This window comes from Oculina patagonica, chromosome 13 (genome assembly GCF_052425735.1).
Source record: "Oculina patagonica isolate OP01 chromosome 13, crgOcupat, whole genome shotgun sequence".
Classification (NCBI taxonomy): Eukaryota; Metazoa; Cnidaria; class Anthozoa; order Scleractinia; family Oculinidae; genus Oculina; species Oculina patagonica.
The window spans coordinates 26,445,839-26,461,090 of record NC_135770.1 but is presented as its reverse complement, the minus strand read 5'-3'; the positions used below and the strand labels follow the sequence as shown (position 1 = coordinate 26,461,090).

General features: G+C 38.4%; 1 protein-coding gene and 1 long non-coding RNA gene across 2 annotated transcripts in view; one reads left to right on the top strand and one right to left on the bottom strand.

The window, feature by feature from the left end:
• The first annotated feature begins 3,408 nt into the window (after positions 1 to 3,408).
• LOC144636630 (uncharacterized) lies at positions 3,409 to 15,196 on the top strand. The gene is made up of 3 exons (XR_013567582.1): positions 3,409 to 3,470; positions 10,609 to 10,673; positions 14,801 to 15,196. It is a non-coding gene; the product is annotated as an uncharacterized LOC144636630 (long non-coding RNA).
• LOC144636598 (polycystin family receptor for egg jelly-like) overlaps positions 3,467 to 15,252 on the bottom strand; it is a 37,044-nt gene continuing 25,258 nt past the window's right edge. The window contains exons 18-24 of the mRNA XM_078495811.1: positions 14,096 to 14,284; positions 13,653 to 13,874; positions 11,822 to 12,532; positions 11,083 to 11,319; positions 8,703 to 10,016; positions 7,783 to 7,951; positions 3,467 to 7,400 (exon numbers count right to left, since the gene is read on the bottom strand). Coding sequence (XP_078351937.1) covers positions 5,953 to 7,400; positions 7,783 to 7,951; positions 8,703 to 10,016; positions 11,083 to 11,319; positions 11,822 to 12,532; positions 13,653 to 13,874; positions 14,096 to 14,284 — 4,290 coding nt within the window. The 3' untranslated portion in view covers positions 3,467 to 5,952. The remainder of the gene's footprint in view (positions 7,401 to 7,782; positions 7,952 to 8,702; positions 10,017 to 11,082; positions 11,320 to 11,821; positions 12,533 to 13,652; positions 13,875 to 14,095; positions 14,285 to 15,252) is intronic.

The following is a 15,252-nucleotide window of genomic DNA, read 5'->3' as shown; positions in this document are numbered from 1 at the left end:
TAGGGGAAGTAGTATGCAAAGTGATTCCAGGCCTTCATGCACTGACTGGCTGCGATTCGGTTAGTGCCTTCTCCGGCAAACGGAAAATAAAAGCTTTTAAGCTAGTTAAGGAAATAACAAACTACGAGAACTTGTTCTTCCCTTTGGCCACGATAATGTACATGTGAGGGACGAACATGCAGCAGATGTTGAAGAACTTGTGTACTTTTTGTATGGAAAGGCAGGGAAAGATGTTAATCAAGTTAGATACCACTTATTCTGCAAAATAAAGAATTACAGTCGCACCACCTCCCGCCACTGAATGTCTGCCCTCAAGAAACATGTACAGCAACCTTACAGGCTTATATTTGGAGAAATGCTTTGGAGGCAAACCCGACAGCCCATAATTCAGTTGGAAACGGATGATATATAAAAGGACCAGGAACTGAATATTGATTAGACAGACCAAGCTCTAGCACCTGAGGCGGTGATGGAGCTGGTTTGTTGTGGCTGCAAGGTACAGTGCCGGAGTCGGCGCTGATCCTGGACAAGAAGTGGTATGCTTTGCAGAGATGCATGTCCTGCGAGGACAGTAGTTGCACCAACTGGTCAAGCAAGGAGGACATAGACGGGGATAAGAGCGAACCCGAAGATACTGACTTTTTATTAGTTAATACCTAGAATTAATATGTGTAGAAAAACACATTTTTTTAGAATTTGCGACTCCATTGCCATTGGAAAGTTTGAAATTTTCTTTTTTATGTTTTTTTTTTTCAAATACTGTGATTCTTTATACATACTGTTAGATATTTTTATTTTCAGGACCTGCATTGATAGTAATTTTTTCTTAAAAATGATGCAGTAATATTGTTTAAATGTGTTTTAATTATAATTATTGTTATCATTTTTATTTGATAACGGAAGATTTTGAAACACATTTCAGAATAAAAATCAACGCTATTAAAACATGACGTTTCGGCGACGACATGTCACCATTATCAAATGCAAATTTTTACATGGTACAGAACGATATTTATAGAAAAGAAAGTGTGAAACTAAATTACAATAAATGAAGCGTGGAAAACAGAAAAATGTGCATAACTAAGTAAACAGTTTCGCTGGTATGGAGTCCTTTTGAGTGTTCAGGGATGGTTTCTTTTTCCTAATTAGCAGCATCTCGTAAATTAGGCACTCAAACTTTCCGCGGCATTTCTTTAGGATGGCAAATTGGCTGTGAAGGTCGATCGGCTTTTGATTGTGTTGTTCTTGAAGGTGTTTACCAATTACGGAGTATCTGTGCTCCTCGATGCGCAGGTGAAGGTGGCGGCTCGTGTAGCCAATATAATTCGCATCGCACGAATTACATTTAAATTCATATACTACACTTTGTTGGTTTACTAGAGAGGGCTTTGTTTCCGTGAACTTCAAATCTTCAGAGATTTTCTTGCTTGTGAAGACTGGTGTTATTTCACGATCTATTTTCTTTCCTAGGTCACACAGTTCTTTACGTACGTAGTCAGCCGATTTTTGATCTTTGAATGGCAAGGTGATGCGTACAGGGTTGTCCGCTGGCGCAATACAACTTTCGTTCTGGTCTTGAGAGGAATGAAATCTGTTAAGGACAGAGTCAATTAATTTCCCGGGATATTTCAGTTTCAGGAATGTGGTCTTTAGTTCCCTACATTCTTGTGCGAAGAGATCCGGCGAGGAAGACAGGCGTTTGGCGCGATCAAACATAGTTCTTAAAAGTGATCGTTTATATCGATTGTCGACGTGACTCTGATAATGGAGCAGAAGTCCTTTATTGGTCTTTTTCCTGTAGACAGATGTGTTAAGGCGGTTATCGGTCTTAATGATTGCCATGCCTACAAAGGGTAACATGTTGTTGACTGCCGTTTCCATTGTGAATTGGATTGCTGGGTGCGCGTCATTTAAGATTGTGAGGAGATCAGTTGCAGCGGGAAGGTCAGGTACCTTCACCTGCGCATCGAGGAGCACAGATACTCCGTAATTGGTAAACACCTTCAAGAACAACACAATCAAAAGCCGATCGACCTTCACAGCCAATTTGCCATCCTAAAGAAATGCCGCGGAAAGTTTGAGTGCCTAATTTACGAGATGCTGCTAATTAGGAAAAAGAAACCATCCCTGAACACTCAAAAGGACTCCATACCAGCGAAACTGTTTACTTAGTTATGCACATTTTTCTGTTTTCCACGCTTCATTTATTGTAATTTAGTTTCACACTTTCTTTTCTATAAATATCGTTCTGTACCATGTAAAAATTTGCATTTGATAATGGTGACATGTCATCATTTTTATTGTTATTGTTATTGTTATTATTATTATTATTATTATTATTATTATTATTATTATTACTATTACTACTATTACTGTTATCATTATCATTATTATTATTACATTTTGAGTCTAAAAGAATGATTAGAGCCATTGGAGGCATTATCAACAGCATTTTGTATTTACCATCATTTCTGTAAATAGAAGCTGTCGTTTTGTTTGAATAGGAATGTGTTAGCGGTTTCTCCATATTTTTAACAGTTTCCTTATTTCTTCATGTTTCGTGGAATTTCAATGAGTTTAGGAACATATATGAACACAAAACTGAGACGGGTTTGTGAAGTTGATATACCAGCTATTCGTGAAGTACAGTATACTCACCATTGCGAATGGTAATAAAGAACAACGTTTTCAATAACCTTGCCTAGCAATCTTTGCCATAATGACATAACTGGTACAAAAACGACCACATTTCATTCTAGCACAATATATTTCACTCATTTTATTTTATAACCGTTGTACTTGCTGGATATAACCGTGCAGTGTGCTTGACAGTGTGCATACTGTACACAAAGGCCTGCATGTAAACAAATGGTTGCTAAGGTATTAAATACCTCAAAATGCAAGAAAATACTTGCTAATTCCGAAATTCTTCACCTGGAGAGTAGTTTAGTTTGTACATTGCTTCCTATTTTAAACCTTTATTGCGCTAATACAGCTTTTATTAAAAACGCAGCCATTTAACTTTCATTCTGAAACTCAGGATTTGAAGTGTCGTTGTTTCATTAAATAGGCCTTAGCAACGGCCTCTATGGCGTTCGCTAATTCATTAAATAGCATCTCATATTATAGAGTATGATCGATTGTTTAACTCATCCAAATTTAATGAATATTGGTGTAACGATGTTATAGATATCAGCATTGTTATATAACACCGATCTAATGTTTCAAATTTATCCACACCCACCCCCCTGTTACAAACACCTCATTTTCTTCGTTAAGCTCCATTTTCACAGCTGGAAACAAGTTGAATATAAAACACTAGGCCCTGAGCTTTCATTTGGTACCAATGAAACTTTGTTCGGTTGGGGGTGCTACGGAAATAGATTTTTGAGGTCTTGGCGCATGGACTAAATCAAGTTAAATGGATGAAATAACCTCACCAGAAGCAAGGAACATACTTATGGAATAAGGTAAGCCATTTTTATTGATAACTTCACTTTATCACCTTTATCTTTTTATTGTGTTCATTGCTGTAATATTCATCCTCTTCTTCTGCTTTCTATATGAGTAAATTGATCGAATAGATCGAAAATAGAATTTTAAGGGTTTGAAATATCATGGCGATAAGGGGGTTTCTCGTGAAACGTGATTGTACGTTTTTATTTTCCGTGATCCGTGATTATAAAATAATATTGTCCGTGAACTGTGAATGACATACTTGTTGTGACACGTGAAAGCAAAAAATAAGGTTGTGTAATCATAATATTTGACTAGAATTCAGCACTTTCTCCAAAAAAACCAACCTGCTGTGCAAGGAAGATTACTTTTGGACACAATTTGCGTGATGGCTAAATATTTAAGAACAGGTAGTCAGTCATTTTTGCAAAATCGTCCTTGCAAGACTAAAAACACTTCGATATGGAGGCTTAAATGCACAAGACTTCCTCGTCTATGTTATTTTCCGTGAAACGTGATTTACCATTTTTAATAGTCGTGAACTGTGCGCATGACCCCCCCTTACCGCCCCGTTCTTTTGATTTAATACGCCATGACAGCTTCGGGACGGACAAAGTGTGTAATTCATTACATATGCACGAGCCCCACTCAGGGTTCGTGCATATTTATGAGCCTAACGACTGGCGTATTCGTGAAAACCGGTTTTCGAAGCCAACTCGAAACTGACTCGATTGCTCAGAAGCGATATATAAGTCTGAATAGAGCTGAAGCTTTCTAGTTTTGAAAAAAGTTGACTGATAGTTTGGAAGAATGAGGCGACGGCATTCTTCGAAATCACGTTGGTTATGACGGCGAAAGAATACAACGAAAGGTTTTATTTGTTTCACGGGCCGACAAAGCCTCAACATAATAATAATAATAAAAACTTTATTTATCCTGAAGGGCCAATCAGTGATCATTAGATCACTGGTATAAACTGGTATAGCTAGCATGATTTCACAAGGTTTAAACTTCCGCTTCTACATTAGTCTACGAAGACGTTAAATACAGCAAAATCTCTATAGTTAATAAAACAATTCACGATTTAGATTGAATCGATGCGCCAGTTTATAATAATATGCTTGCAATATTTTTGTGAGCGGAATTTTTTTGTTTGATCCAGCCGGTCCAATTCAGCCGGTCGAATCAACACGCGCCGACCATATTTTATCTTCCGATCTTTCACTAAAGTTGCAGCAAGAATTAAATCTCCGCTTAAACAAAGTTTACAAAGCTGTTTGTAACAGTGAAAAACTCTGTAGTCAAGGAACGAAAATGATTTTAAATGATGCGCCGAGTACGGTTGCTTCTTTTTGTGCAGGCGAATGTTTTTGTTTGATATACTTGAATAAACACATGCCGACAAGACTGATTTTATCTTTGATGTTTGAATTTAATTTTAGAAGTGTCATGACGGGAAGTAAATCACCGCTTCTACAAGGCTGTCGAAGGTGTTTACAACAGCAAAAAACTATGTAGTCAAAGAAACAACTCATGATATTTAACAAAATGACGCGCCGAGAATTCCTGCGAATTTTTTGTGAGCGAAAGATAATCACGCGAGCAAAAGTGATTGTCTGTTGGTAATTTTAATTAAAACACGCTCCGAAATATGTGACTTCATATTTCGTTGTATCTGTGTATGAAAAGCGCTAGCGTCACGACAAGAATAATACCTCTGCTTCCACGATACAAAGAGTTAGTATAAGTGGTGAAAGGCTCTGTAGTTACGATGAGCAAATACTCGTTGGAATGTTCAATGTGTGATAGAATGTTTGTTAGCCAAGCGAAGGCAATTCTACTGAATAAATAAGCGCAGTCACAAGCGTAATTAAAAATGTTTCTATCGCCGGTTTTTGTCTCACGGCAAGAGTAGTACCTCTGCTTCTATAAGATGTAAGAAGTGAAATCAAAACATAACAGGATATTACGAGAGTATAGAGATATTAATCTTTCGTCAGGATCCATGGAATATTGTTGTGTTAGTTATAAAGTTATTGAAACGATTCGCAACGTTTATGAAACGTGAGGCAAAACAGGTTTAAAACTGGATGCTTGCTTGGCAAGTTCCGCATTTAGTTGCTTAGATACCAGGTAGTACAGGGTGTCCCTTGATAATTCTTCAGCTCCATTGCGCATGTGTATAAGAATTACTGAAAACCTAATGAATTACACCTTTTGTCCGTCCTGAAGTCCTAATGGATTTCTAATGCTTGCCATTAACTTACATTACAAACAGTATTGTTATGGCAGTAGCCATAACAGTCAAAGTCGAAGCCTCTCCAAAAACTGATTAACGCGCAACTATCTATATGTTGTAAATTCAAATAATACTTAAGAAAATTATCAATAAGGGTGTTATACTTGATGTTCTGCTTAATCCTTAGAGTAACTTACAAGGGCAAAAATACTTATATCCCAGGACCAAAAGGTCTAATGGATGTTTGTGTGACGACCCTAAAATTTGACAATCAAGTTAACGAGGTCAAGAAATTCAGCTTCTTCCTTCATATGTTCAATTTTAAAGTTTTCTGTTCGTCGAGTGAGAACAGACAGTCGTTTGTTCACTTTTTCTAGCCTCTCTTCAGTGCATTGGAGAATACTTTCAGAATTCAAACAGTTAGGCTCCGCGTCAGAACGGCACATGTTAACGAACGTGGTGTCGTCACAAAATAGCTTGAATTCAGTTCGCATTTTGCCTTCTTGGAACATGTCCATGAAACGTTCACCGATAAATCGCGCCATTTCAAGCTCTTCTGCGCATTCCTCTGCTTGTGTCTTGGCGTCAGTATAGGACTCATTTAGTACAGACATCATCATGTTCATCATGAATATAGTCGTGGTTAACGCGTACAAGAAAGCAAAGGTCGGTCCAATAAAGGGCTTTTCATTTCGAAGGTCATCAAGTGGAACAGCCCTGCCTAAAAGAAATTCAAACTGCGAAACGACTGCGTTACCGTAGCTTGAATATTCAAGGACTATGCCACCGAAAAACTGCATTCCCGATACAACAAAAGCGTTAAACACGATCAAGAAGAAACACACATAGGACAGTTGGTATCCTACCGACTGGCGAAAAGATGAAAACAAGTAAATCACGTAAGGGTTGAAACGGATGAGATTCAAAAGCTTCAGTGTCACCATAAAAATGGCAACAGCGATTGAGGCATTTTCCAGGCTAGCCCAGTCTAGAGCTGCGTGAAAATGTACAATTTCATAAGGATTAGCCTGAATGGCTTTAATGCTATTCAAAACACTTTTTGATCTGATCATGTAGAAGGCTACAGACGCTATTGAAAACACAATTATGAAGAAGTCAACCATATTCCAGACAGACTTGAAAAAACCAAGGCGCTGTCGGTAAAGATGTACCAGCATCACGATGAAGTAATAGAGCACCATGGCCATGAACAAAAACTGGCCAATGAGATAGAACATGAGAGCTCCTGACTCTGTACTGTATAGCTCGAGTGTTTCAATCCGCCTTGAACTGTAGGCAACACCATTGGCTAGTACCTCGAAGAAGTAGGTAGCAATGCTTATCAAGTTTGTATTCACGTTGAACAATGTGAACTCTATAATCACTGCTCTGGTTTGACGGTCAAGCCATCCATGACCGAGGGTCTCACTAAGGACGCCACTGGCAGTGTCCTCGTCGTACCCAAGGACAGCAGGATAGCCACCCCCTCCATATGCATTGTATTGAGCTTTTACTGGATCATTATCTAGTTCTTCAGCTGTTTGGTAACGCCAAGGCTTTGGACACATTTCTAGAGCCTTTGGCCATGAGGTATTGTCGGGGAGAGGTTTCCAACCTGGAAGACTCAGCAATGTAGTGTCCTCCCCATCTCGAGAATAGTCGTAGTAGCAGTTTGAGATTATGTTTGAGAGTGAGCCGCAGGAACCTTCAAAAGAAAAAATATATAACTCGATTGGTGTTAAATTGTCGTTATAAATTCCTTTGAGAAAAGACAATAAAGATCCTGACAGTCTTGACGTTTTACTATGTTTGTACCAGGGTAGGTTTCAAAAGTCTCTACAATCTTAACTTTTAAAGGTTCAATCACTTTTATTGAACAACAATCCCCTCCCTCTTTATACATGGCATAAGGAGAAATTAAAGAAGGGGACAAATTTAATGTGATGTGCTTATATGTAAAATGCCTCTCAGTGTCCTATCAATCACTGAAAAAGATAGATTTTGGGATAATTCTAATATATGCAGGGAAGACATGTTCGTCATAAATGATTGCATGTTGAAACAAATGATTTACATTAGGAGCTTACTCTTTTTTATCCTCAACTGTCGCATCCAAGGCATACCGACCAATATGGACATCTTGTTCTCGATGTACACGTCATTTTTCTCTTCAAGCCCGTTGTACCACGGTTGGTTGTAAATGTTTGGTAGGAACTGCTGCGTCAACCAACTCCATAGTCTGTGTGAATCGGTTACCTAAAAGAGAGGAAAGAGTTTGATTCAGGGTCAGTTTTAACACGTCAGTCAGTATGTCTCCAAAGCGTTACATTATATAGTTACCATTCACTTTCCGAAAAACAAAACCATCTCCAATTTGAACGCGAATAAAACTTCTGACTCATTATTGGTTGAAGCTAAGGTTCGGAACCATTCCCAAGTATTGCAGTAGCCTCACACTAAACAAGACAAATCCTGGTCCTCTCTATTGGGGTGACAAAAGACGTTGGAAATTTGGAGGCTTGCTATTTATTCCATAAGTTACCCCGAATCTGGCTTAAAATCAATTTCTTGTCGCGCCAACCCTCAAATCAAGAGCAGCATCCCCTAATCTTTAGATAAGCTAATTGCAGAACGATACATACTCAGAGTGGAATAAATAACAGTGCCATGAATTAGTGCTGTACTCATAAATTTCATCTAGACATTCACCTTAATAAATAATGGCCTAATTGGTATGTTAAGAGTTCAGTATTGATATTATAGGTTTTAGTAGTTCACCTACCAAAAAACGTTGCAGGAATATAATTATATATGGGAATACCGTAAACATCTATGATGGATTCCTTTAAGATCGTGTGAAAATTTAGACTGTTTACGTTTACAAAACGCAAAATTGCAATGCATAAGTTTAAGCTGAAAAGTAGAAAAGCTTATGGTCAAGGTAAGTAAAATCTCATCCTCACTCGGACGGATATGGCACCTACGTTACAGTATAGCACATCCCTACCTTATCAAACTTCGTGAATTGATTTCTCGTCGCTGTTGTCATCAAGAAACGATTTGCATTCTTGTTTCCGTAACAAACGATAGCCAGAAGGAACACGAATATTAAATGAAGGATGATTTCCCTCACCATGACTGTCAACTGAGCCTCTTTTTTAGATCGCTCACGCATCTTTTCCATCTGATATCGCTTAAAGCGCTGCTTGGGATCATCACTCAGAAAATCTATGTCATTCTCATATGGATCCCCTTGTTCATTGCCTTCCTCAGAATCTCCACTTCTGTCCGTGTTTCTGCTTAAGATTAAAGATATCACAATGACTGCCAACATAACCTTTGTTGGTTGTACAACGAAAATATCTTGCCCATTCGAAATTAAAATAGAGGAAAGCCATTGCTCGGCAACCTCTTTACCCCACATGAGGCTGTAAAATAAGGTGAACGTTGCTGCTGTCAGAGTTGTTACAAAGCAGAGAAACCAACCGATGTATACAAAGAAATGAGGCAACATGAAACCTGTTTCACTTATTTCATCCACAAGCTGCTGGGCATGGTCAATGTCTTTATATTTGTCTCCTTTTTTCCTTTTTGGTCTGCTAGACTTAAACAGGAGTACAATCAGGATGTTTACAGGTGCAACTATGATTCCACTTTGCACACCGACGACAATCTGTTTCCATGAAAACTTGAATGGTCCAACCTGTATAGCTCCATCCGACTCACCACCAATATTATAGAACATGGCATTAGCGATCATGGCACTGAACAGAACTGAAAGACAACACGAGGCTCTTTGCACACGGGTAAAGGTACTACTGCATGCTTTTCCAAATACTGACATCCATAGATGACCGTCGGCAATCTTTCTCCCGAAGCGTGAACGCACTTGAGCTGAAAAGGAAGTAGGACTATTGCTGTCTACGGTGACTTCTATCTGTCCGTCGTCTTTTTCCAACGCAAGCCATCGATTTATCGGGAATACCCACCTTTCTTCTGTTTGCCTGTCTTTGATGACTACGGTCTCTACAAACCAAGATGGATCATCGCCCGAATTGTCGTGCTCCAAAGTTATTTCCTTTAAAGTTCCTAACGGTTCGTTTGTGATGAGCACAAATCCATTAATACTTCCTCGTGCAAATATGTCACCTGACTCTTCTTTACTTCGGAGTGGAATTTGGTTGTGTTCATCTGTTTCGCCTTTAATACTAATTGTTACGTTGGCTGTTGTTGCAGAATGTTTCCAAACGCCAGTGCTAATAACCATGTCGTAAAAATAGGTTCCTTCTTCAGTAATACTTACATGTTTGGGAGGACAAATCTACAATAAATAAAGAAGTTATGGTTATTAGAATTTGCAGTGGTGGATTTAAGTCATAGTCCATTTTTCATAACATTTCAGAAAGTAGTTTGGGTTATGCATGGTTACGGTTCCAGAACTGGTGATTACAATAATGATAGGTAAATAGCTAGTTACGTAGATCGATAAATAGACACCGCATAATAAAATGTGCAGGTAGTGGTGTACTGGAATACAATCTTATTATACCTCAGTAATAATCCAGTAATAAAATGTCTGTACTTTGGTCACGTGCCGATCCATTATTTTACTATGTTGGACAGCATCCTATTGAACAGCGAAATGTTGGACAGAGATTATCCAGACAAGTAGAAATGGCGGCATCTGCTGACGGTAATTTTCGTTCATTTGAAATAATTTACTCCAAGTCCGGGTATCAAAGCATAAGGAATTTTGGAAATTGTCAACACATGAAGGCTTTTGGGCCAAAAATACTTTCAAGGAATGAATCTGAAGGCATTCAGAGATCCTTAATACAATGGGAACGAAGATCTCGCAGCTAAGAGAAACAGTGACAGATCGATTGACCAAATATTATATCCATTCTTTTCAGACCGGAGCTACTCATTTCAAGACGATTAGCACATTTGCTCATAAGTAGCCAACGATTAAACAAAGGTACCAGGTAAATATATACATGTATATTGAGGGTTTGTTTTATATTGTTTTGGGCCCTTTGGCCTTGTGAAATAAAATTTAAATTCTATCCAATTTGATTAAATGTTATTCTACAGATTTTTGGATTATTTCTTTGGTATAATAAAATACTTATGAAATTCATCCTCGCCCAATATGGAATTCAAAGATATTTAAGTAAATCGTTTCCTGAACTTTAGACATGAGATACAAAATTGAGTAGTAGAGGTCGTAGGTTCGAGGTCAAAAGCGTTTTTCTTTTCCTCTTTCCCTTCCCCATTTCCTTTCTTAGGACTGACGCTTGGGAGGGGGGGGGTACTCATGGGTTATTTCGATATTTGAAAACCGTAACAGAGTTAATTTTCTTATTAAAGTTTTAGCAACAACACACCTTGTTTTCATCTCTCTTGTCGGCCCTTCTCGCAAAGACCAACACAACGAAGTAAAGAAGGAAAGCACATGCAATTGTCACAAGTACTGAAATATTGCCACTTTCACCAAGCTGCGTAAACGCGGTGAAAACTTTGTCAAAGTCAATGGGGTTCGGTGCTTGGATGAAGTTTCCTCCAAAAGAAGTCAAGTGATTGCAAAGGCATTTTAGGTGGGTGGTGTTGGAACTGGCATCAACCTACAATAGAAAAATCTATTGTTAGTAAATATAAAAGGAAACATTCCTTGTAACTTAAAGTCGCTTCTTCCTCTTTCCTTTCCACGTTGGTAAGCTTATTCCGTGTTGGTGCTAAACTTAAGATATCCTGTTTAATGCTCGTTTCCAAACATGTGCCACGCATGGTTTAATAAAAAAACAAACAAGACGGATCGAAATCTGCCAATCACCGCAACTAGCATGACCTTCTGATTTTCTGGGCTCATTTGCATGAAACCAACTGCGGTACGCATTGGTTTTGATAGACTAATTTCAAACAGCACGTCGAAAGATAGATGTAGAAAGATAGCCATGCACTGAAAACTGAAAGCAGGTGTAAATCATGCTCAGAATTCACATGTTTCGCGATCATGATTCGTACAAGAACTACCATATGAGAAACCTTTTCGCAGTAAAACAGGTCTCATTTGTGATAAGAGTAATTGCTCCATAGTTTAATCGCGATGTCGTGAATGTGATTTACCTTGCAGCCATCTGAGGTCCACTTCTCTTTATCTTCAGACCAATACAAACAACTTGATTGGCTAATAGTGAACGTGTAGTTAACATCTGTTAATGGGTCATATTGTGGAACATCCGTTTTATAGACTCCTTTAGGTGGCGGATCCTTAACGCCAACGCATGACCGTCTTTCACGACCATGACCGAAACACGATCTACGTTTTCTAGTATGTTCGGTGGCATTTTTGGCTTCTAGGAACAACAGACCGACATAGACAAAACTTGGCTCAGACGGCACTACTGTTAAAGAACTCTCTTCAATAAGGCAGGATGTTTCGTTTCGCTTGCCATCTGTTTGGTTTGAACAATATGACCTCAGAGTTAAGTTGTGATCAGAGTTCTCAATCGTAGGCCTTGATCCAAATTTAACAAACAATTTAGTAACTGTTCCTTCTTTTTGCACACCGATTTGAATAGAAACCGGAACATCTGCTAGTTCTGCGTAATAACTCCGGATGGTCATTTTGTTTGGCTTTAGGAAATAATGTTCAGTTCCGTTGCTGGTGTTCGTTTGTGGACTGGAAATCGGTATGACAATCTCAATGTCACTATCGAGGTTTGATACGTTGATCTTTTTCCCATTGCCACTTTGAAGATCGAGACTGGTCACACTTGATTTGACTTTCTTGCTGCTGTTGTCCCAGGTGAATGGATTGAATTTCAAAGCCTGCATCTGAAAAGAAGCCGAAAGAAAGATTTTAGCTAGAATATTTTATATTGACAGTTTATTACGACCAAGTAGGAAATATTAATGTAGTCAACTATAATAACTCTACGGAAAAAACTGCATTATTAAGCGTACACTTCGATACACGAAGCGTATATATTTTTTTCTGGTTTTAGATTGAAATAGAGCTATTATATATTTAATTCTTTCATAGAGCTATTAAAAGAGGGAGCATCTCTGAAATACGCCAGTGAACGGGTTAGGGTTAGGGTTACGCTTTCGAGAGGTTTCAGCGAGAAATAGACAGAAAGAGAATTTATGCGGAGGGGTCGCGTACTTCAAAAAGGAGATAAAGTGAAGGACCAGCTACCCGGGCCAGCTTTAATTATAATTCTATGGGTCGGCTGATGGAAATCCGATAAAAAGTAAACCGACATTAAACGCTAATAAAAGTTTTTTCTCCCTTTTTTAAAAGGGTATTTTCATTTGGTCGTTTATTTTATGAGATCGGTGCTAACCGCATGGTGAAAACCATAAAAAACCCCACAAAAAACAAACAAACAAACAAACAAAATGACTTGAAGAGGTGAGCTTACTCACTAAAGGAGGGAGGTTGCTTTTGAGGTGTTTCGTATATGTAGCACGCTCGCTGAATAAAATCCTGTATTTTACCTTTTTAAAAGTAAATTACTGTTTAACCCCACAACAGTCTTTTTACTTTTGGAGGAGAATCAACTTCTTTATTATGTGATCAGCCCAGGTTTCCTGTTTCAATGTGAGCGCCAAAGCAACAATGTGTAGAAAAATGTAAAAAACATAAACTACGGAGCGTCTGTTGGCACACAATTAGCCTGTTCCAGGCGTTCAGTTAGTTGGGGAAAAGCGGGATTAGCGCTTAGAACGGCGATTGAAAAAATGGCGACATGTTTATCGCGCTGTTCCCCAACTAGCCGGACGCCTGAAAAGTCTAGTACAAGATAGAGGGCATCCGTCATGTTCGCATATTTTGGCATTAATAGCTTTGGTTGAAAGGATATTGCATTCGAAAGCGTTATAAATAGTGCTTCAAAGGGATCACTACCATGGCCAGATACAGCAAGGTCCACGCCAATAATAGTCTCCTTACCTTTGCATTAATGTTTCCACTACCCATGTCTCCGAGGTTTCCGGGTAGCTTTACTTTTGTAGGTCCTTCTTCCATACCGAGTCCCTTTATATCGTCAGCGGAGACCTTCTTCAGAGAAATTGCCAAGTTCACTGTTCTAATGACTAGATCTTCAGACGGCACCAGGCGGCCAAAGAACGCATCGCTCATGCTGCTTAATTTTTCCAAAGCTTCTTTTACGAACTGCAAAAAGAGCATAGATTTTCGTCAGTAACTTTCTTGAAGTTGCTGATTGATGGAGATTCTTTCATAGTTTTGTTTCCTCAAGACTATTTCAGCCTGGAGATACAAATAATCAAACCAGAGTCTTATAGCACAGGTGTTCCATCGATGTTTCTATTTACTTCAATGTGAGATGACAATAGTGAACGCTGATGTGTCAGCATAGCTGTCATATAAACTACCTTTGAGGATGATTGGGTCTCGTCCGAAGCCCCGTCTGCTTGACTTGCACCTGCTGTGAGAACATTCGTGAGACATCCTGTGACACTCGTAGCTGTTTGCTCCAATACAGGAGAAAATGGCTCCTCTAAGTCATTAAGGGCACCAAGAAGCAGATTTGTTGTCTTATCTGTCATTTGCATTGTTAATTCCTGGAAAGACGTAATATACAGTAAAAACCCGCGTATAAGAAAACAAGTGGATTAAGAACACCCAGGCCTGATTTTAGGAAATAAAGTACCATTTATATAAGAACACATTCAGCCTGAAAAATGAAAGTTGTTCTTATATATGGAAAAATATCAAAGATCAACACTACCTTTCATTGCACACATAATAGTTTCACCCCAATTACAGTACAGTATTGCCTTGATTTATCAATTTTATTAAAATTAAAATACAATTGTGTGCATATATATTGATTTCATCTATTGGTAGCCTAGTATGTTCCTTATTTTAAGAAACTTTTTTTAAGAACACTTAAGAACACTTACAGGCTGATTTTGCAGATTATAAGAACCAAAACAGCCTGAACCGCCAAAATAGGTGTTCTTATACGCGTGTTTTTACTGTATTAAGGACTGTGCATAATAGACCTCTTAAGATAATCTGATACTCTCTGGGCAATAGTTCCTTTGTCTATCTTGAAATTATTCATTCATTTCCAGGTGAATTTGTTTGAAGCTAAAAGAAATAATTCTCAAGGGTAACATCACGTGCATGGTCTGAAATGGGACAACAAACAAACGAAGCTAAAACGGTCTATTGACAGGGAGGTGAGGTTGAAGCCCAGAAGGTCAGAGAGAGGTTAAACGTTGAACTGAAAGGGGAATTTCTTACTCTAAAGCGATATCCCCATTTCCACGAGTAATAATTATTTGAATAATTATTTGAGTAACAAACTTGTTCACCATTGAATTTTGGTGAATAACAGCAAACATTCAGCAAATTATGTAAGCTGCGCTGATTTGTTTGATTGTTCAACTAAACATACAATAATGTGAAGTAAAGAAGAAAAGTGATGCTGCGGATTCTCTTGTTAAAAAATAAAAAAAGAGATTTTTTTGGTTTTGTATATCTTACATATGCAGAAAGCTAAATGACCACAGGTATATCATGC